The sequence below is a fragment of the Oscarella lobularis genome, chromosome 1 (assembly GCF_947507565.1).
Source record: "Oscarella lobularis chromosome 1, ooOscLobu1.1, whole genome shotgun sequence".
NCBI classification, from domain to species: domain Eukaryota; kingdom Metazoa; phylum Porifera; class Homoscleromorpha; order Homosclerophorida; family Oscarellidae; genus Oscarella; species Oscarella lobularis.
Window position 1 is genome coordinate 4,856,047 of NC_089175.1, and position 21,553 is coordinate 4,877,599.

Genomic DNA, 21,553 nt, shown 5'->3' on the forward strand with positions numbered 1-21,553 from the left:
GCGTGCTACATGAGACACGTAACGGCGTTTTTTCGATAGCTGGCTCGTCAAACGATCGATTGCTTTCAAATCGCCGGTAACATCAAATTAAATAATTAAGGAACATACACAAATAACCCAAAATAACCCTAACCCCTAAATAACTAAATCGTCCCTTCCAAATTATATCATTCGTTCCTGAAGAAGGAAACGTTGATAAGGAATCGTCACTGTACAGCCCTTGCATAATCTACCTTAATGACATCTTTAAGTGACGACGTCGTGTTGAAGTTGTGACTTGAAGGACATCTTTCTCCTATGCAAAATGTATGAGAAAAAGTATGAGAAAAAGTATACGGTTGTTTAGAATACCTTTGAGCAGTGTAGAAAACGGTTCTGTAGCAGTATCTTTCAATTCCATTTTATGGTAAGTCGTCTCGTCGTCGCCAAACAGGCAGAAATTCAGCATGACACCGAGTTGATACCAATCGAGATTTCGATAAGTAAAGACAGCTGGTGCGGTCTCTGCCTTGGGATACATGACGCTGACTTCTTCTCCGATAAAGTCGAACTTTTCAGAGCATCTTTGCGCCCTATCCAAGTCAATGAGGACAGCTGTAAAAAAAACTGCTTACTAAATTCCGCCAATAAAAGAAAAATTATTGCCTTTGTATTGTCCTTGAATTTCGCGAAAACAGATGTTTTCGAGTCGTATGTCTGAGTGTGCGCGGGAAGCTGCTGCATGCAGTTGACTGATGGCCTCGCTGACGCTTTTGTAGAAATCTCCAAGGCAGCGGCGGGCCTCCTTGCGAGACATAGGAGGGAACAGCATTGGAAAGCAGAAGAAATCATTGTCGCCAATAACTTTGAATGCAGGTTCGTCGTCGTCACCGTGAAGAGGAACCAAAAATTGCAACTCATCAACACTGAGAACATTGGCACGTCGTAGTAGTCGCGGGAAATTTTCTGAAAAAGCAAGCAACTTTTCTCTTTCAGCTATGTTCAAAGGAAATTTCAATACCATCCTTTCAGCATCACTGGCTAAAAGAATGGATTGAATTGAAGGCAACTGGTAATATCCTTCTCCGAGCTGTGCCAAGCAATCAGAATTAGATGCAAGGGGAATAGACGTCGTAATGCTTTGAAACGAGGCGATCCCTTTCATCAAAGTGCACTGACCCTTAAGCGTACGCAGAAACCGAGCCTTGACGTCGCTCTTTACAAGTGGCGTGACGTCAAATGAAAATATCGCTTTCTTTTCGTCCCACGTGCAGGATACTTGAGAAACGCATGACTTTTCCGTTTTTGATGAGGTGAAGCTGTATGGAAAGACGAAACCGCTCCATTCCGTAATCTCCGTGGCGCTATTCCGTATCCAAATCAAGTGATGTACCAGATCCCAGCAAAGCTTTCTCACTGTCACACTGTGAGGACTTGAGACAACTTCAATGAGAACGATCGGCTTGTCCTCATCCCAGTAGACAATAACATCAGGTTTTATTTTTGAACTTGTGAAGATGTCGATGGGAAGCTCATAACACTTGACTAGAGAATTTTTCTCTATTTTCAAGGCTGCATCATCATCAGCATCTTCACGCAGCACTTCCTCAATCCACTCCTTCACCTTGTCGTAATCGTCTGTGTGATAGCCTTGAAATGAAGAACGAGAACTCATTTCTGGAATATCAGTCAAGTTGTGCGGTTTTTCTTTGCTCAATTGTTTGAGGAGCTGTTCATCGGTCACGCGATTGACTTTACTCGCGTCGAAAAGTGCAATTGGAAAAGGAGTCGCTGAGACTTTTCTTGATGTTGAACCCGTTGCTGCCTTTGCTGTTGACGGTAACGCAAAGCGATTTGCACAGTGCGTCTTGCGCGGCGTTTGTAGTATCTCTTCTGCATACACAAAACATTTTAGTTAATTCATTAATTATTCAACAACGCCGGCCGGCCTCCTTCCTTTACAGTTAAATTACTTACCCCAACTTTTAGCAGGCGCCGCCGCTGCCGCCGTCGCCGCCATAGAAGAGCCGGCGGCGGCGACATCAGTTCCCGTTTTCTTCTTTTTTGCTTCTGAGCAAAAAAATCAATCGGATTAGCAAGAAAATAGGTAAGGTAAAGTTAACTGACTTGAAACTTTTTTAGGGTTAGAAAATGTGTTGGCATCATCATCATCAATAGAAGCCATTCAGAAATACGGCTAAAAGAAATTAAATTAATAATTTTGGCATTAATTAACTAATTCATTCATTCATTCATTAATATAAAAGTCGGAAAGTGACACGCCGCCGCCGCCAGTATTCCGACGTGGTTTATCGAGTCACGTGATTTAGTTAAGAGGGGACCCCTTATTCACACTCATCGCGGCGACGCGATCGAAAGCGCTGCAGGCGACGTTCGTTGCGCGTTTACAGTACACCTATAGGTCATGGCGGCCTTTAGTATAGTACGATGATTGTGGGGCGGCGATCAGGACGCGTCAAATGGACCAAAAGAGCGGCGAAAAAGGGCGAAAAGTCATGATCCACGTTTCATCAAATTTGTCAAGGCCGAACGCACGCCCCCCGAAAAGCAATTACACTCCTTACTTGACAAACTCGGTTGCGACGAAGCGACGAACGTTAACGGCTGATCGACGCACTGCGGAGTATCCGGGAAACAACCAAGTGTTGTTACGACAGCTCCGCATGCGCAGTTTTCTGTCTTTCACCACGGATTCTCTACAATCCGTGCTTTCACCAACCTTTCACCATAGATAGAAGAAGAGAGGGTTATGCTTTCAGTTCGATCATAAACGTAGGGTTAATTAATTTCAGCTTGTCATAATATCATCTTCCACAAGTGTCTCAAATAGATCGGTCTACAATACGGGTCTTGCCTAGTCTGGATGCCAGACCCTCGCTCGGGGAGGGTCTGGCATCCAGACTAGGTCTCGAATACGCATAAGGGGACGTCGAGCCAGCTTCTGTACGGCCCATCACTGCAAGTACGTTGCGTTTCCTCACTTCGCTTGTTATTCGCCGCTTAGAAGTAATCATTATGCTTATGTTGAAGGCTGGGTGGGGAGCTTTAAGAGTTTAGTTTCGCGGCGCGGCGTGGGCGTGTCAGGTACATGCGAGTTTTTTCTCTTCAGCGAAGCCAGAAAAACAGGCGCACTGGTTATCATCGGGAAAACAGCGATCGTCAGATAAGTAGTCATGGCGTATCTATAGAATTTTTTCTCTTTTTCTTTCTCTTTAGCTGGGAGCTAATTGCCACTTTTATTTTTTTGATGCTTCTCTAAGATTAAAACAACCACTTGAGCGCATTAGGTTGTTGCTGTTCAGCCAGAAGTTTATCGAAAAAGATAAGAAATTTTTTTATTTCTTTTTTGTACAAACGAATTGATTGTACGTCGCAGCATTAGGTTTTGGCTTTGCGCCTATCGTGGGAGATGGCAAGGTCGCTAAACTAAACGGGCAATGAATGGAGGTTAGTAAGACACGCTCACTTCTCCCTGGCGAAGCGAAAGCGCCCTGGCTTACCGAAGGTATAGATAGTAGCGTAAGAAGTTACTTAACATTTTTGCTTAGGGAAGCATCTCTTCCTCCGCTGGACGATTTGGATCAGATGGAGAGGCGACGACGGCTGATGGAGGAGCAGGAGACGAAAGAGTGGGCGTACAGAGAAGGAGAAATTGAAAAGTGAGCGAGCAAAAGAAGGACGAGGTTCGCGCATGGACGATATCTGCTTTCTATTATAGAATTCAAGAATTGAGATTGCAAGTCTTGCGTAAAATGTTGGAGGAAAGAGAGAAGGAGCACAACTCGTTGAATACGAAAAGACTGGAGCACTTGTGGTAAAGTATCCCTATGATACACCGTTCAAAATACCTAGGCTCTCACTCACTCCGGATTATTTTTACCAGTAGTCAGTCTTTTGACGCTACCCTAGCTAGACGCGTTCCATAGAAGAACCCAACTGCTGATGAACAGGAGCTTAGAATTTTTGAACGGTGGTGTATTCACGATACATTGACGTGCATCTTGTACTATAAAAGGTCGAAAAAGCAGCAGGAGAAGGAAGCAAAGGTGAAGCATTTGAGAAAAGAGCACATCAAAGGTACTAACTAACTGATTACACTTTCAACACCTATACATCTAATTATTTTGCTGTTAGTTATACGCAAATTGACCAAGGAGAGGCAGAATGTGGAAGGAAAACTGGAGCGTCGCGACGTCATAAAATCGTACGTTGACGGGGCATCAGAAGTAAGCGAATTTTCAAATCTGAATCTGAATTATTTCTATGTGTACGTAACGTTTTATAGACGTACGCTCCGTTGACTCGCGTTGGCGTCTTTCTCGATCGTTCGTCCGAGCGCTACAGCGTGACAAGTCATCTGCTCAATACGTACCAGGGTCTTTTGGAGTTGGAAGCGTCGCTACCGGATTACGTGATGCACCCAAGAGTGCAGTAAGGGAGCAGGCTTTGATGTATGAAGGAAGAGTGGACATCCTTCTTTTTTTAGAGCACGAGCTCCGAAGAGGGGCTCACCCGTTGGCGGAGCCGCTCATAGGCTCGAGAGACGAGTGAAGGAGTTGGATAAGGTGGACGAGACTATACGAATGAATAAGACGAAAGGTACGCACATATCATGTGTGATTTATGTATGTATTTATTTTCTTTTCCTTAGATACGGACTCGATCAAACCGTTGCGTTTCCTCGAAAAAGTCGAAAAGCCAATACCCCGTCCACCCACTCCTACAATCCCCACGCCCTCGCCCGACGACGAATCGATCAACCAAGCGACGATCGTCCTTCAAAAACTCATTCGCGGTCGTGCGACGCAGAATAAGATGTTCGAAGGTAAGGAACGTCGTTTGGAACTCATTCGCGAATTGCGTTCGACGCACGCTCTCCAATCGGCCGGCCAGAAGGAGAAGGAGTCGATGCGCTACGCGACGCTCGCCGAGCAGGAGACCGAACGACGCGAAATCGATTGCGACAATCGCGTGGATAAAGTCGTGGAGGATTTGGCGGGCGGTCACCTTGGCGACGCGTTGGATTATCTGAGCAAGGAGCTGGTGCGCTTGCAGGAGGAGAGACGCGTGCACGCCTTTGCTATGATGGCGGAGAGAGTGAGACGGATGAGAGAGGCGGAGGAGAGCGGTATGAGGCAGGTGGAGGAGAGGAGGAGACGGACGGAAGACGAGATCTTTAGACAGGTGAGAATGGGTCTAATGTACGTACAGTAGGGTATGTGTCGGTATACCATTAGTGGAGTTACCTTGGATTTAGATTATATCTGATTTTTTCTTTTAGCTCGTGAATGTTCACCAATCTACCGTTGATACGTATTTGGAAGACGTTATACTCAGTTCTGTTGATAAGACAGCTGATCAACAAGTAAGGGGCGTTTTGTCTTATGTTTCTTACTGTGAGCCGATGGCTTCAGGCGCGGCTGGAGGTTCGAAAGAAAGCGGAGAAAATCAACGAGGTGGCTCACGCAGTGGAACAGCAGAGAACGAAGTTGCAGTCAGAGGAAATGGTTGCTGAATTGGTGCACACGTTTCTTTTGCCAGAAGTGGAAAAGCAGACAAATAGAGAAAAAGGCAATTAATTAATATTTTTCTCTTCCATATACATTACTACAAATCGAATTTTCTTTAGTGATGCGTCAACAGCGAAAGCACATCGTTGCAGCTCATCGCGCCATTCATGAAGATGGCGAAAAAATTATTGAATCACATAAGATTAAACCTCGAGATAGTTTAATTAAACTTACCAGCAAGCCTGATTTGTTATCCTCACAGTCACAAATCTTGGCTGAAGAGGATGAGGATGACATTCCCAACGACGACCACCACGACGAAGAGAGGAAGGACGAGTTGTAGAAGTTTTAGCTGCATTATTTCCTGTCTCTTGTGTGCAACAGAACGTTTTCGGTTATTAGGCAGATTGATACTCACCTTCTACGTATTTATCCTATGCTATTAGCCATTTCGAACAGAAACCCCGAGGTAGAACTGTAGAAGTCAAGATGTGTGAATGTAGAGAAGTGAAACGGTACACAACGACACGACTACCTTGCTTTTCCGTTTCGCTACATCTGCAGTTCCAAGGCGCGAGCCCTCTTTTTCGACGACGAGAAATCTGACAGTGATCTGTAAAATCTGAGAGTGATCTGTTTGTCAGTTTGAAAGGTCAAAACGCAGTCTTTGTAATTCAAAAATGAAAATCGTCTTTCAAAAGCCAGGCCCACTAGTTTGTTATATACAGCTCAATCGCTTTTTTGGAGGAGTGAAAACAGCAGAAAATCCTCCTGGTAAAAAAGCTGGATTCTGCAACTTTCAAGCAAGCCTGATTTATTATCCTCACAGTCACAAATCTTAGCTGAAGAGGACGAAGAAGACAAGGAAGACGAGGAAGAACAAGTCGTAAAAGGCATGTTTAGTCATGATAGCCTGTGTCCTGTGTGCAACAGACTTTTGATTTTAGGCAGATTTCAAAATGCTACAGGGATCGCGCCGCTAATGTTGACAGTTCTCTCCTTCCTTGTGCCGTAATGAAGGAGAGGCAGTTGCCAATCATTCTTCAGAGTCACTTTGACGTACGAGTATAAAGCGCCCACCTTCACTCTGGTCAGATGACTCAAACAAGAATTCAAGCACTGTGTCTGTCACTTCAATTTGTTCTTCACGCATTCGGAAAAGAGAGGATGTTCAACGCGGACGTTGTCCTTCGTTGAAATTTGGCGAAACCATATGAAACGATTTATCGGTGTGATAAATTTTAAAGACACCATCGGCATCAAAATACACAATGAATTACAGATAAATACTACCCTTCATCATTTCTCACCGAGAGATGCTCATGACTCTCGTCAATGGAATAATAGCTAGACCTACGCCATCAAGTGTGAGCACGTGCTCCTGAGCGAAGCGATCCCGCGACGATATCGTCTCATAAATCTAACACATTCGAAAATAAATAATTCAGCTACGCCCACTTGCTCTCTTATTACCAAAACGTCGTTGTACAGTAACGTCTACACACACGCGTTTCAATTCTTTTCACAATAAGAAATCCAATTGGCTGAATCTGAAAATAGCCAAAATGCAAAGCTGCTTTCAGGAAGGAAGCGTAAGATTCTTTTGTATTGAAATGGAAGGAAAATTCAAAAGAAGAAAAATGAGCAAAAGCGCGCTACTAACCAGCATTGGTTCATTTTCATAATACAAAACCGTGTCTACTTGCGGCCACACAGTAATTCATATTTCATTTCGATTACTCTTCGGTTCACGTCAAAAACCTGAAACCATCCTAAAAGCTGGCCCACTTTAGGTGATTTTGCATTTTTCCACGTTTTCAACACTTCAACCATACGAGCGTAGTTGCGATCAAAGTGTTCGCGAATGTATTGAAGATCGCCTTGGCTAAGAAGAGAAGCTCCGAGATTTTCCCATAATGATTCATTGACGAGAGCACAGGCGTTGATCAGATTGTCAGATACCAGTTCATCATCAGTGGGAAAAGGGTCTACAGGAGGCTTAACCGGAAAATCTAGAATAATTCATTATGTGCATGGTACCACGCAAAAACAACTTACCTGTTCCGAAGAGTGACGCATCACCCAATTTTGCCAGGTGAAAAACAAGCGCTGTTGCTGACGCACAGCAATACTTTTGATAAGATTTGTCAGAAATTTTTGTGTCTTTTGATGCATAATCTGACACCCCTTTGACGAAAATCCTCTTGCTGCTGCCTAAATACCGGTTACAGCCGTAATAAAAGCCAAAGCCTTCCATTTCATAGCCTGTCAGCTTTCGTCCAACTCTTTCAGCCATTGCATCCCAATCTGCAGTTTCTTTCAGGTTATCACCTGAGACGAATTCGTTCATATGAATTTTTGGTGGTCTCTCCTCTTTCGGAGAAACGGGTGGCTTGATGCTCTTCAATTCTTCTGGGACGTACTCTAACCACGGCGCATTTTCTTCTATCACTCCAGCAATCCCCTTCAGCGTTTCATCAATTTCGATGGGGATAGTCTCTGTCCTGCCTTGCCTGCCACCTACATACTGTTTCCCATCGTCGAGAGAAATCGCCTTGGGAACTAAGAGATCTCCTAGCTGAACGAGCTTGGGATTTCCAGCGCACACTCCCACCATGGCGATTACGGACGGCTCAAGTGGAGTGTGTGACAGTGACTCCACAAAATCGGTGGCCTTATGACCCCTCTGATCGCCAGCTCGAACAAGAGCGACTTCAAGCGAACGATCGTCGTCAAAGAAATGTTTCCAAGCGGTAGAGAAGACCATAGCGGCGAGTTTCTTTGTGTCGGAACGTAAACACTGGTACGGACCGTCCAGAGATCCTGTTATCTTCTTCAGAACTTTCTTGGCGCTGTGAAGCTCCGTTTCCGTGGTCGTAACGAGGCAAAGGTCCACTTTCTTGTTGAAGACGGGCATTGAGGACGGTTAGCAAGGGGCGTTGTCTGACGAAGAGGACACGAATATTAAATTTACTTAATTCGATTATTTTAATTCGTTTAGCTTTTCCAAGCGTGAAGTCCTATTATTCGTAGACCTCTTCTCAATCATAATAAATGATCGAGAACAAGAAAACGTAATTGCAAAATACTTGGTCTGTTCTGTGGGTAACAGAATCGACTTAGGCGTAGACTAAATCCGTGACACGGGATTAACCTCTTTACTAACGGTATTCTAGTCATTACGGTGAAACTGGTAGTTATAAATCTGATGATAATGATGTAGGCAATGGTATTTCAATTACCCAAAGGGTAGAGAAGGAGAGAATAATTGATAATTAGTAAAGTTTGGAATTAAGATCAAAAATACAAAATACAACTTTTTCTTTTTTAGTTTCATCATCGTCATCAGTTACGTCAGATACCAATGATACAATCCGCTTCATTCGTAATTGAAATCCTTTTACCCTTTTCATAGATTCCCTCTTTGGCAAGGCGCTCTTCGACGGATACGCTCTCGCACATCTCCCTCTCCTGACTCGGCACAAGCTTCATATCATCAACTTCCTTCAGAGCCTGAAGAGAGAAAGAGAAGAACTAAGTAATTCTTACACATGGTACTGTAGAGACCAGCGTCACTCATCATCAGATCTATATACCTGTTTATACTTGATCTCAAGCTCTTGCTTCTCAACTTCCAATTTATCAGCGCAAGCTTGCTTAATCTACATAAACACAATCATTGAATTCTAACGCTTCTCATAGACACATCTGTCATCATACCTTTGATCGATACGCGGCCGTCTGTTCATTAATCCTCGTAATAGCCATCATAATCTTTCAAACCTCGTAGTCAAAGACTTCACCGTTCTCGTTCTCATTCTCGTTCGTCCGCTGACTGACGTCCGTGTCGCTGCTCTGCGCGCTCGCCGACTCGGACGTCGTGAAACCGCTGGGGAGATCTTCGAAGTGCGAAGTGCTGATGCAGCTTCTCTTGAGGAAATCGGATAGTTGAAATGTCACCATCCTAAAGTAAGCAAAGATCAATGATAAATATTCTACATAGTTCATTAATTTTATTTTACTTATACCTTGATTTGTCGTCCTCACAGTCACAAATCCTGACTGAAGAGGATGAGGACGAGGTGAATGACATTCCCAACGACGACGACCACCACGACGAGGAGAGGCATTACTTCCTGTCTCTTGTGTGCAACAGAACGTTTTTGGTTATTATTAGGCAGATTGATACTCACCTTCTACGTATTTACCCTATGCTATTGGCGAACAGAGTAACCTCCGGTAACCTCCCGAGGTAGAACTGTATAGAAGTCAACGGTTTTGCTGAATGCCCCATTGCTTTCTCACGACAATTCACGCAAACATCAACGTGCTAAGTGAAAATCAGTATGACGTTCGTCAATTATTGGCTACAATGGTGAAAATTCGGACAAGATGCGCGCAGAATCGAGATCAAGTTGAAGAGGCTTTTCAGCGGCAGTCATAACTGTATCTGCGTGCTACCAGCGACCTGAGTGGCGTTTTCTTCGTGGCCGCTTGCTTCGTGCTGCGCTAAACCGTTTCATCGTTGAAAGTCAGAACCACATTCGAAATGAAAGAATCTAGTTTCACGAAAGCAGCGTCGTTATCTTCTCCGCCTATTCGACAATTTTTTGTCCAATTGTTGCTTTCACCACTCGATCGCCCAAAGCCCACGCCAGTTCCATAAAAGCACGCGGCAAACTGTGACTGTCAGCTCGATTTGGTCGACACAGGCTTTAAAAGATGTTAAATAGGCAAGAGGTATTGGCTGGAAAGCTTTTCTAAGATAATCGAACCCGTTCAAAACGCCCGCCTAAGAGTGGTCACGTAAAAATAAAAAATCACTTCTTTCTATGTTTTAACTAAGCAATGGCATTCTTTCATGGTGCAAACTTTGAGTTACGACCTTAGAAAAAGTTTCAAAAATAGGCGAATAACTGACTTTTTTCAAAAATTCGTAATTAAAAGGAAAACGCTTTTTTTTAGCAAAACCGTTTGCACCACGTGAAAGAGCAAGGAAAGCGCTTTCGAACGGTATATAATAAGTGCTATAATGGTGCAAAGAAATAGCCGCTAGAAGGCCCGTCCGCTTTACCTGATGCTGTCCGAATTCATATGTCAGTGTCCGGGAATACAAAATGACGCCTCCTGTAGCGTGCGTGTAACGAACAGCTCTGCATTTTTGTGTGGTTGTTTCTCTACAAGCAAGGTTGCAACGCAGGTAAAAGGGGTTGGGGTTCGTTGCACCAGGGGCTCAGTACGCTTGTCCGATATTCAGGCTGTCCGAAAACACCTGAATGACTCTATCGTGACTTGTTCTCGTCGAAGTCTGAAGCAAAGATAGTCTACTGTCCGAACGACTGAAGCTCCTCTTCATATACACACGCCAGAATTCACGTAGCAATTTATTCAGCTCAAAACGTGGCACACGTGCAGGACAAACGAAGTCTCAAAGGTTCGTGAAACGATAGCTAACGTGGACCTTCTCCTCTTGTCAGTCTTTTGTATTCTCTGACAATTTCATCCTCACTGATGTCAATTTTATGACAAGCTGTTACAAGCTTGCTCACTGAAGCCTCTCTTCCCTTCTTAAGCTTCCAATCAGATATTATTTTGTACGCTCTAACAACATTATCTTGAGTTTGATTTTCATACTCAGAAGTAGCCTTTTCATTCAGTCCCAAGTATAGAAGAAGACGCTGCCACTTTCCTTGAGCTAATTCAGCAACAGCTATCTTCAGATCATGGTTGACTTCCTTAGGCAGTGAATGGTGATCTAAAATGATTAAAATTAAGGCACTGTACCTATTGAGAGTAATTAAATTAGAAGAACTACGACTGCAGTATACAGACATGAAATGTAAAAAAGAGAAGTACCTGAAGTAGGCAAACTAGAAGCTGCTGCCTCATGTTGTTCGTTACCTAAAAATTCAAAATATCTGTTCAGCGTCACTTTATAGCGTTACATGCAATGCCACCAAAATTACCAGTCTGATTGCTCTCAAATGTAACTGGATAGCGTGAATCCTGTGCAGAAGCACAATTGATTGTACCTTGATCAGTGTCATCTGTTCCAAAAAGTGTCGCATCACCCAATTTTGCCAGGTGAAAAACAAGCGCTGTCGCTGACGCGCAGCAATACTTTTGATAAGATTTGTCAGAAATTTTGGTGTCTTTTGATGCATAATCTGACACCCCTTTGACGAAAATCCTCTTGCTTCTGCCTAAGAACAGTTTACAACCGTCATAAAAGCCAAACCCTTCCATGTCATAGCCTGTCAGCTTTCGTCCAACTCTTTCAGCCATTGCATCCCAATCTGCAGTTTCTTTCAGGTTATCACCTGAGACGAATTCGTTCATATGAATTTTTGGTGGTCTCTCCTCTTTCGGAGAAACGGGTGGCTTGATGCTCTTCAATTCTTCTGGGACGTACTCTAACCACTGCTGATCTTCTCCTATCACTCCAGTAGTAATTCCCTTCAGCGTTTCATCAATTTCGATGGGGAAAGTCTCTGTTCTGCCCTGCTTGCCATCTGCATACTGCTTCCCATCGTCGAGAGAAATCGCCTTTGGAACTAAAAGATCTCCTAGCTGGACGAACTTGGGATTTCCAGCGCACACTCCCACCATGGCGATTACGGACGGCTCAAGTGGAGTGTGTGACAGTGAGTCAACAAATTCGATGGCCTTATAACCCCTCTGATCGCCGGATCGAACAAGAGCAACTTCAAGCGAACGACCGTCGTCAAAGAAATGTTTCCAAGTGGTAGAGAAGACCATAGTGGCGAGTTTCTTTGTGTCAGAACGTAAACACTGGAGCGGACCGTCCAGAGATCCTGTTATCTTTTTGAGAACTTCCTTGGCGCTGTAAAGCTCCGTTTCCGTGGTCGTAACGAGGCAAAGGTCCACTTTCTTGTTGAAGACGGGCATTGAGACCGTTGGGCGTTGTCTGCCGAAGAGGACTCGAATAGACTACTTTACATACCATGGTAATTCAATTAATGTAATCCTTTTATCTTTTCCAACCATTCTCAACTAATTTTTAGTAGCCCCTGTAGATGATCGAAGGCCTTCCTGAAGAGGACAAGGACGAGGACAGCCACGATGAGACGAGAGGAGGAAGTATAAGCTGAAGCATAAGGCGCATTTGTGCGCGTTGTGACGTTTTGATGTAATTAGACCACAACTCCTACGTAAATCAGATCAGTGCGCACACAAAATGGCGTCGTCACTCCCTCATTACGCTTCAAAAGACGTACTGTACGAAGAGGAACGCGATTTTATTAGTTCAGGTACATTTTCACAAGTGTTCAGAGGTCAGCTGAGGAACAGACCTTCCTCAGACAGCTTCGCTGTAATTGCAGTGAAGGTAAGTTGTCTTGAAGCTTATATTGCTCGGGCAATTTCCTACAGCGTAGACGTTGGCCCGGTTGGGTCTCCTATTCGCGATAGTGCGCCGCGGCTACACAAATCTATACACGTAGTCTACTCGTTACTGTAATACACGCCCTTTTTCACGTGTGCTTGCGCGCGAGAGTAGGATTTTCTATGCAGGTTATTGAAAACTTGGATTTGCTGTACAGCAGAGCGGAATGCCTTAACCTTCCGTGTCATGAACACATCGTGAAGTGTTTGGGAGTCTGCGCACCTAGATGTGCTCTACTCCTTGAATACAAAGAAGGCGACTTGTCAATGTTGTTAGACAGCGATACTCGTTTTGCTGCCTTTGAGAATTTGGAAAATAGAATCGACGTGTGTCGTCAAATTGCATCCGGCATGGCTTTTCTTCACAGCCAAGGCGTGCTGCATCTAAATCTTAAGCCAGCAAAGGTCTTGGTGGAACGAGCTCAGTCTGCAACCACTCTAGGGTGCAAGGTAGTTTGCCACCATTGACGTCAAGCGCATGAGAATTCGCACGACTGTTTAATTTAGATCACAGGTTCGCAATGTCGCTTTGAATCAGAGTTTCAAGTTCCTCCTATTGATTTAAGTTGGGGCACCAATTACTTCATGGCACCTGAACGCTTGTCAGGTGTGACTTTGAGTGCAGTAGTGCTCATGAAAAGCGACGTCTACAGGTCTGATTTAGATGACGTATGTATATATATATATATATATATATATAAATTTACTGCTTGACGCTTTAGCTTTGGTATCATGATGTGGCTGGTACTAGAGAAGATACAAGTTGAAAACATAGCTTCTTGTAAGAACTGGCTACATGGTTAATTGATTCCAGTCCTTAGTTATTCTTACTTTATTTAGATTTTGAAACGGACGAGGCACGCCGTATTTGTATGAAATTTAACTTTCAGGGGAAAAAAAGCTGCGCTCCGGAATGGTGCAACGAACTCAGTTTCTCCTGCTCAGAACGCAGTTTTGCAGACCGCCCATCTTTTGCTGACGTTCTTGAGCGATTCGGCGTTAATCAGCCGTTTCAAAGTGATGGCAATTGCATTACCTCTATTGAGCGAAAGGAATTAGTCTATATCGAAGAAGAAGATATCATTGACGTCGGTGGATTTGGTGAAGTGTATGAAGCGAAGTTCACACGACTCAAAGAGAAAGTTGCAGTTAAAGTGCTCTACGGAAGACCAAGAAACGAAGAGTAAGGCATCTGCTTTCTGTAGCCGTTTAGGCCTTTGTCTTCACGTTTTCTCTGCATGATATAGTGAAAAAAGAAATCTGAGTAAAGAAGCTGAAGTGTTCTCTAAAATTCCACCTCACTTGAACATAGTGAAACTCATAGGCATCTGTAATGAATTTAGGTACTTTGCATTAGTTCTTGAATTCGCCGAAGGAGGAAATCTGTCGGATTTTTTGAAATCAGACAAGAGTCATGACTGGAAAACGCGGGAAAACGTTGCTCAGCAGACGGCGGCGGGCATGAAGCATCTTCACACATGCGAAATTATACATCTTGATCTTAAACCTGCCAACGTTCTTATCAAAGAGACGAATGGACACGTGGTTGCCAAAGTAGGTTGTTCTTAACTTTGAGAAACGTACACAGTATATTCACGTCTCCTACGTAGATTTGCGATTTTGGTCTTTCAAAAAATAAAGATGTCAGTTTATTGACGAGGAGTCGTCAATCAGGAGTTGACCCTTCAGGAACAGTACCGTATATTTCTCCTGAGAGATACTCAGAGCATCCGTATGGAGAGGGCACTGATAAAGACAGACTTGGAATAGCGATGAAATCTGATGTCTACAGCTACGGAATGATATTGTGGCGAATTCAAGAAAGAAGAAGTCTTCCTACTAGTATGACACCTCCCACACGCCTGCGTCTAAGTCAACCCTTGTTTAGGAAAACCGCCTCCTGGATATTACAAGTATTACAAGCTGCCAAATCGAACGCAGCAGGCTCCAAAATGGTACAACGATTTGGTAGACAAGTGTGACAAAGAAAAGCCAGAAGAGCGACCTTTATTCAGTGAGATTGTTATCGTTTTTGAATCCCAACAGTAGAGGTTAGCCCATTTCCCAGCTCCGGCATTTATATTTATTTCTATTTTCAAACTGGTATTTTCCAAACAATGTTTTTATTAGTATTCATACGTATAGTGCTTGTAAAAGATGGAATTATGGTACTGCGTCAATGCATCATCACTGTGGCTAAAGGTGGTTAATGCTATTTCAGATTTATGAAAGGTAGAGAAGGAGAGAATAATTAGCAAAGTTTGGAATTAAGATCAAAAATACAAGAATACAACTTTTTTCTTCTAGTTTCATCATCGCCATCAGTCGCGTCAGATACCAATGATACAATCTGCTTCATTCCTAACTGAAATTCTTTTACCCTTTTCATACACTCCTCCTTGGCAAGGCGCTCTTTGATGGATACGCTCTCGCACATCTCCCTCACAATTTTTTAATCACAAGGCCTTCTTGAAGAGGACGAGGACGAGGACAACCACGATGAGACGAGAGGAGGGACGAGTCGTAAAAGGCTCATTAGTGATTTAGTGCGTAACTCAATGGCGGCGGAACGGAGGGGCACTGGGGGCACGTGCCCTCCCCTCCCCCCCCCCCCCCCCCCCCCCCCCCCAAACTTTTTAGGGGGGGGGGGGGGGGGGGGGGGCAGTGCCCCTCTAAAATTTGCGCGCTTACAATTATTTGGGTCAGGTAACGATAAAAGAAGCACTTATTTTGGAAAATATTAGTCTGTTTGTCTGCAGCAAATGCATTTAGCGCCAATAAAAATAATGTTAACCACGCCCACGCGTGAAAAATTACCGGCGCGCGCCCCCCCTTACTTGAGTGCGTTGTGACGTTTTGGTGTGTGTTTTGTAATTACACCCAGAGCCCTATAATAAAATTCAGTCCGAGACAGTGCGCACACAAAATGGCGTCGCACTCCCTCTTCAAAAGACGTACTGTACGAAGACGAGCGCGATTTTATTAGTGCAGGTACATTTTCACAAGTGTTCAGAGGTCAGCTGAGACCTTCCTCAGACATCTTCACGGCAGTGAAGGTAAGGGGTAGTTCTACAGCGTTAGACGTCGGCCCGGTTTGGTTTCCTATACTCAATCGTTTATTCTATACATGTCTACACACTTGCAAAACACTCCCTCTTCCACGTGTGCTTGCGCGCGAGAATAGGATTTTTTCTATGCAGGTTAGTAAAATTTGGATTTGCTGTACAGCAGAGCGAAATGCCTTCCAATACAAAGAAGGCGACTTGTCAGCGATGATGCCGATGCCAATCGTTCAAGTTTTTCTGTTGCTGCGTCCGCCGCCTTTGAGATTTGGAAAGTAGAATCGACGTGTGTTGTCAAATGGCATGGCTTTTCTTCACAGCCAAAGCGTGCTACACTTAAATCCTAAGCCAGCAAAGGTCTTGGTGGAACGCCTTCAAAATTATGCATTTCCAAGGCGCGAGCCCACGTCTGTGGACGACGAGAAAATCTGACGGTGAGTTTGAAAGGCCAGAACGCGGTTTTAGTAAATCAAATTGTCTATCAAAGCCATTATGGTTCATAGATACAGCTCAGTACTATAGCTTTTTTTGGAGAGGCGTGCAAACGGAAGAAAATCCACGCATTCTTAATCGACGAGTCGGTAATAGAAGCGAATCGCGCTCATGCTAACCATGGGTGGCTTCCTCAAGGTCTTTTGAAATTGAATGAGAACCCCTTCTGTTTGACATTCTTAGGAACACCCCGTTGGACGAATAAACGCTTTCCCGTGACGAAGCCTCCACTAGGTCGGGTGCATTGCGACTTGTTCTCGCCAAAGTCTGAAGCATAATATAGTCTACTGTCTGAACGATTGAAGCTCTCCTTCATGTGAGACGTGAGAATTCACGTAGCAATTTATTCAATTCAAAACGTAAGCACACATGCGGGAAAAACGAAGTCTCTAAGGTTCGTGAAACGATAGCTAACGTCTTTTGTATTCTTTGACAATTTCATCCTCACTGATACCAATTTGAATACAAGCTGCTACAAGATTGCTCACTGAAGCCTCTCTTCCCTTCCCAAGCTTCCAATCCGATATTATGCTGCACACTCTAACAATGTTATCTTTGCTTTCCTCTTTGTACTGAGAAGTGACTCTTTCATTCAGTCCCAAGCACAGAAGAAGACGTTCCCACCTTCCTTGAGCTAATTCAGCAACAGCCATTTTCAGATTACTGTCGATTTCCTCAGGCAGTAAATGACGATCTAAATAATAAAATTTTAAGGCACTGTACCAATTTAATTAGAAGAACTACTACTACTGCAGTATACAGACGTGAAATGTACAAAGAGAGAAGTACCGGAAGTAGGCACTGGTCTCCAAGACTTATAGCGTCACATGCAATTCTAGCAAAATTAGATGTTGGTCTGCCATAGCTTACCTTTGGATTGTGCAGAACCGACCTCGTGCTCAAACCAAATGTCAATGTTGGAAAGTTCCTCCTTTTCCAGAGACAGCCGACTATTGAATCCGTTGTACACCTCAGCGTCCCTGGGAGAATATTGATAATTTTCGTCCCTGTCAGCATCCTTGCTGTCAGTAATAACAAGAAGGTCCCGATTATCAATCTCAAAATCCTCGCCTTTACAAGTCGCTTCCTTTAGCTGACAGCAAACTCTATATTTAAAGCCTCTCATACCCTGCTGGCAAGCACTCTCCCATTCCTCAGAAAACCTCTCTCGAATTAAGGCTAAGAGAGACGAGCTCATCTTCACGTCAGCTTTTCTGAGGAAACGAACTGTCAGGGCAACCCAATGGCCTCTACTGTGATACAACAGTTCGACTTCAACTAAAAGATAGAAAGCATGGTACGCTGACTGCCTCTGGGTTTTTTACGTAGTAAAAAGGCATACCTTTTACAGATGATTCCTCGTCTTTAGCCAGGAAAATGCACTGGTGACGAGAAAGCTGCGGTCTTTTGGGATACAAGCGTAGGAAGCGAGTTATTAGACGAAAATAGAGGCATTCTGAGACGAACTTCGATTTCGTGGGAAGGACGATAAGTGGAGCTGGGAAAGGCGACTCGTAGGTGTGCTTCTTCCAAAGAAGGGAGCAATTGGGAACAGATAACGTTCTTAGCATTGAAGGAACGTAGAACGAATTGAGCGACAATTCAGGAGGAACAGGTGTTATAATGTCGAGAAGATGGAGAAGTCGTATGATGAGCTTGTTCTCCTCAACTTGTTCCGGACTAAAACTAAAATTGGCCGAAACGTTTCGCATCTGTTTCAGACGATAGTCTAACAGATCTTCGGTCATGATTCCCGTCTTCTTCAGATATCCCCATTTCTGCAGCATTTTCGGTCCAGGGGGAGTGGCTGTGACGAAAGCCGAGAGGGCTTTGATCACCCACGAAGGAGACGTGAATACAAAATCGCTTAGATCCTTGACGTCCGGATAGAACAGAATGGCTCCAACGTTGGCTAAATACTTCAGCGCAATCAAGACTTCTTTTTCCGTTTGAATTTCGCACGCCTCATTCGCCAGCTTAGAAATGTCTTCGACTTTTGCAACGACCGTCTTCGCGTCCTTCTCCCAAAAGAAAAGGAGAAGTTCGAGGTATACCCAAAACAGAGGCTGCTTCTTTTTTTGCCAGTATCTCTTTGTCATACGGTCCACCCTCTGGCGCAGCTGAAAAATAGTATGACAGGGAGACTCTAAACCGGATAGAGTGTTGTCTACCAAAAATACGCTCTTTAAGTGATGAGTCATTTCTTGAAATGTTGCATCGTTACAGTCAGTCAAATGTTTGGGCAAAACAATGTGGGTAACGAAGTCGCTGTCTTCAAGAAGCTTTTCAAAGCGTTCTTCTTGCTGCTTGAGCCATTTTTCAACGGCAGCGGAATCAGGAAACCTTTTCTTGTCCTTTTCGAGAACGTCTCTATGAGTACCGATGGCGAACACGGGAGGAGGACAAACTTCTTCCTCTTCGCCCATCGAATCGTCGCTCTTCTGCGCGTCGTCTTGCGCGGTTGCGATCGAACTGAACCAGTATAGAGGATAGTCCTCGTTTCGGCGAATCCAACCGAGTTCGCTCGTCTGGTCGATCACCTCGCCGCTCGGCAGTCGATAGAAGGACTCCGCTCTGTCCAACAGCGACTTTGAAATATCGGTCACGACCATATAGATAGATAATGAGAACTCCTTGTTGTCCGGTAGTAAAGCGGAATGAGTGGCAAGGTAGACCTCCTGCCCTCCCAAGTCCCATATATCACGAATGCTTACACCTTGCTGAAGGAGATCCTCTTCGCTCGGTTTGTTTTTCCGGAAGCTGTCTAGTTGGCGTTTCTGATTGGGTGTAAGGGTTTTCATCCGAATTCCCATCGCTTTTAAATCATCTTTTAATGGCCCTGATGATTGCGGCGTCATCTCCTGTCGTGGACTCTCTGACTCGGCCGGTATTGCAAAGTTGGGGCTCTTTGACTCCATGGCAGACTTGGAGCTCTCTGGTTCGCGACTCGATTCGGGAATACTAAATGTAGGTTCCTTAAGAATTGTAAATTCCCGACTTGCACGATAGCAGCCCTCCGCAACGAGCGAATCTAAATGATCGCTGCTCTCCGTAGCTACCCATTTCCGAGCTACTGTGTGCGTCATTGTAACTGCCGCTCCCTCCGTGCTCGCCTTGTTGTTATCAAACGGTCTGTTCAAAAGAGAATCCACGAGGCACGATTTGCCAGCGCCATTCTGCCCGACAATGATGATTCCAGATCGATTCACCGCAACAGAGCCGCGCTTTAGCGCCTCGTCGTATATTCTCTGACTCTCATTCGTTCCAGGAAGCGACAAACTGGAAGCCGCTGCCTCAGGTGGTTGCTTACCTGAAAAATTCAAAATATCATGAGCAGGGTACCACACAAGAACTGATTGTACCTTGATCAGTGTCGTCATTTTTTCTTCTTGCCAGTCTTTTGTATTCTTTGACAATTTCATCCTCACTGATACCAATTTGAATACAAGCTTTTACAAGCTTGCTCACTAAAGCCGCTTTTCCCTTCTTAAGCTTCCAATCAGATATTATGCTGAGCACTCTAACAAAATCATCGTAACTTCGCTCTTGATACTGAGAAGTGGCCCTTTCATTCAGTCCCAAGCATAGAAGAAGAAACTGCCACTTTCCTTTAGCTAATTCAGCAACAGCCATCATCAGATCACTGTTGACTCTCTCAGGCAGTGAATGGCGATCTAAAAAGATCAAATTTAAAGCACTGTACAGTATCTATTAATTAAAATGGGTAATATACAGATGTGAAATATACCACCAATATAAGAGTACCTGAAGTAGGCAAACTACACACAAGCACAACTGATTGTACCTTGATCAGTGTCATCTGTTCCAAAAAGTGCCAGACGACCTAATATTGCTAAGTAAAGAACAAGTGCTGTAGCTGACGCACAGCAATACTGTTGATAAGATATGACAGAAATGTTGATGTCTTTTGATTTATAATGTGACACCCCTTTGACAAAAATCCGCTTGCTGCTGCCCAAATACAGTTTACAGCCGGCATAAAAGCCAAACCCTTCCATGTCATAGCCTGTCAGCCTTCGCCCAATTCTTTCAGACATTGCATCCCAATCTGCAGTTTCTTTCAGGTTATCACCCGAGACGAATTCGTTCATGTGAATGACTGGCGGTCTCTTCTCTTTCAGACGAATGGGTGGCTTGATGCTCTTCAATGCTTTCGGGATGTACTTTACCCACGGCGCATCTTTCCCTATCACTCCAGCAATTTTCCTGAGCGTTTCATCAATTCGGGCGGGGAGAGACTCTGTTCTGCCCTGCTCGCCATCTGCATACTGCTTCCCGTCGTCGAGGAAAATCGCGTGAGGCACTACAAGATCTCCTAGCTGAAGACCTTCGCGTTTGGGATTGCCAGCGCACACTCCCACCATGGCGATTACGGACGGCCTAAGCGGAGTGCGTGACAGTGACTCCACAAACTCGGCAGCCTTATGACTCCTCATATCGTCGGCTTTGACAAGAGCGACTTCAAGCGAACGACCGTCGTCAAAGAAATCTTTCCAAGTGGTAGAGAAGACCATAGTGACGAGTTCGTTTGTGTCGGAATGAAAACAGGGGGACGGACCGGCCAACGGAGATCGTGTTACGTTTATCAGAACATCCCTGGCGCTAGAAAACTCCATCGCCGTTGTCGTAACGAAGCAAAGGTCCACTTTCTTCCTGAAGAGGGACATTGAGACGTTCAAAGGGCGTTGTCTGACGAAGGGAATACTTTACATAATTCAATTACTGTAATTCGTTTAGATTTCTAAGTGCAAATTCAATTAGTAGACCTTACCAACCAAGAGATGAAAACGACGTGTTAGCTAAATATGTCTGCATTTCCGTTATCCTCACCTGACCAGAATAGTCTCTCACCAATGAAGAAATGCAGTGCTTTGAAAATGAAAAGAACTCATTAATTGTAAAATATTTGACCTGTTCTGTGGAAAACAGAACGTTGATATTGGACAGACTCTTCAGTTCGTAGACAGTGCACAGAAGTTTTCGCATGTGCTACTAGGTCGTCTAGCCACTTCAGGACTTTTTCTTGCTTAATTAAGCACTCGTGTCTATAAAACGTATGAGAAT

General features: G+C 44.2%; 6 protein-coding genes across 9 annotated transcripts; 2 read left to right on the plus strand and 4 right to left on the minus strand.

The window, feature by feature from the left end:
* Nucleotides 1–40: 40 nt before the first annotated feature.
* On the minus strand, nucleotides 41–2,636 carry LOC136199682 (uncharacterized). Its single transcript, XM_065989945.1, has 7 exons — nucleotides 2,565–2,636; nucleotides 2,107–2,176; nucleotides 1,957–2,049; nucleotides 646–1,872; nucleotides 352–594; nucleotides 234–295; nucleotides 41–177 (listed from the first exon to the last, which is right to left on the minus strand). The coding sequence occupies exons 2-7, from the start codon at nucleotides 2,162–2,164 to the stop codon at nucleotides 163–165; spliced, it is 1,698 nt and encodes a 565-aa protein (XP_065846017.1). The 5' UTR covers nucleotides 2,165–2,176; nucleotides 2,565–2,636; the 3' UTR covers nucleotides 41–162.
* A 38-nt stretch (nucleotides 2,637–2,674) lies between these two features.
* On the plus strand, nucleotides 2,675–6,003 carry LOC136199555 (cilia- and flagella-associated protein 91-like). 4 transcript variants are annotated; one of them, XM_065989777.1, is made up of 14 exons: nucleotides 2,675–2,772; nucleotides 2,831–2,962; nucleotides 3,110–3,167; nucleotides 3,217–3,505; nucleotides 3,549–3,659; nucleotides 3,719–3,814; nucleotides 4,016–4,077; nucleotides 4,135–4,226; nucleotides 4,286–4,431; nucleotides 4,487–4,599; nucleotides 4,652–5,184; nucleotides 5,282–5,365; nucleotides 5,415–5,571; nucleotides 5,630–6,003. In XM_065989777.1, exons 5-14 carry the CDS (start codon nucleotides 3,586–3,588, stop codon nucleotides 5,851–5,853), a joined length of 1,581 nt encoding a protein of 526 aa, XP_065845849.1. In that variant the 5' UTR covers nucleotides 2,675–2,772; nucleotides 2,831–2,962; nucleotides 3,110–3,167; nucleotides 3,217–3,505; nucleotides 3,549–3,585; the 3' UTR covers nucleotides 5,854–6,003. The 4 variants fall into 4 exon arrangements, with proteins under 4 accessions (XP_065845849.1, XP_065845847.1, XP_065845848.1 ...); XM_065989775.1 differs by having other exon boundaries at nucleotides 2,692–2,772; nucleotides 2,819–2,962; XM_065989776.1 differs by having other exon boundaries at nucleotides 2,692–2,772; nucleotides 2,819–2,962; nucleotides 3,110–3,505.
* Nucleotides 6,004–7,096: 1,093 nt separating this feature from the next.
* Nucleotides 7,097–8,448, minus strand: LOC136198585 (uncharacterized). The gene is made up of 2 exons (XM_065988610.1): nucleotides 7,569–8,448; nucleotides 7,097–7,522 (listed from the first exon to the last, which is right to left on the minus strand). The coding sequence occupies exons 1-2, from the start codon at nucleotides 8,425–8,427 to the stop codon at nucleotides 7,209–7,211; spliced, it is 1,173 nt and encodes a 390-aa protein (XP_065844682.1). The 5' UTR covers nucleotides 8,428–8,448; the 3' UTR covers nucleotides 7,097–7,208.
* A 2,428-nt stretch (nucleotides 8,449–10,876) lies between these two features.
* Nucleotides 10,877–12,447, minus strand: LOC136199887 (uncharacterized). The gene is made up of 3 exons (XM_065990184.1): nucleotides 11,477–12,447; nucleotides 11,367–11,411; nucleotides 10,877–11,265 (listed from the first exon to the last, which is right to left on the minus strand). Exons 1-3 carry the CDS (start codon nucleotides 12,417–12,419, stop codon nucleotides 10,961–10,963), a joined length of 1,293 nt encoding a protein of 430 aa, XP_065846256.1. The 5' UTR covers nucleotides 12,420–12,447; the 3' UTR covers nucleotides 10,877–10,960.
* Nucleotides 12,448–12,724: 277 nt separating this feature from the next.
* Nucleotides 12,725–15,149, plus strand: LOC136183428 (probable serine/threonine-protein kinase DDB_G0280461). Its single transcript, XM_065970065.1, has 9 exons — nucleotides 12,725–12,858; nucleotides 13,044–13,183; nucleotides 13,235–13,364; nucleotides 13,422–13,567; nucleotides 13,637–13,695; nucleotides 13,755–14,097; nucleotides 14,162–14,468; nucleotides 14,525–14,756; nucleotides 14,803–15,149. The coding sequence occupies exons 3-9, from the start codon at nucleotides 13,266–13,268 to the stop codon at nucleotides 14,961–14,963; spliced, it is 1,347 nt and encodes a 448-aa protein (XP_065826137.1). The 5' UTR covers nucleotides 12,725–12,858; nucleotides 13,044–13,183; nucleotides 13,235–13,265; the 3' UTR covers nucleotides 14,964–15,149.
* Nucleotides 15,150–16,781: 1,632 nt separating this feature from the next.
* LOC136199911 (uncharacterized) lies at nucleotides 16,782–21,157 on the minus strand. The gene is made up of 5 exons (XM_065990219.1): nucleotides 20,274–21,157; nucleotides 19,831–20,142; nucleotides 17,811–19,778; nucleotides 17,339–17,746; nucleotides 16,782–17,162 (listed from the first exon to the last, which is right to left on the minus strand). Exons 1-5 carry the CDS (start codon nucleotides 21,154–21,156, stop codon nucleotides 16,879–16,881), a joined length of 3,855 nt encoding a protein of 1,284 aa, XP_065846291.1. The 5' UTR covers nucleotide 21,157; the 3' UTR covers nucleotides 16,782–16,878.
* Between the last annotated feature and the right edge of the window lie 396 nt (nucleotides 21,158–21,553).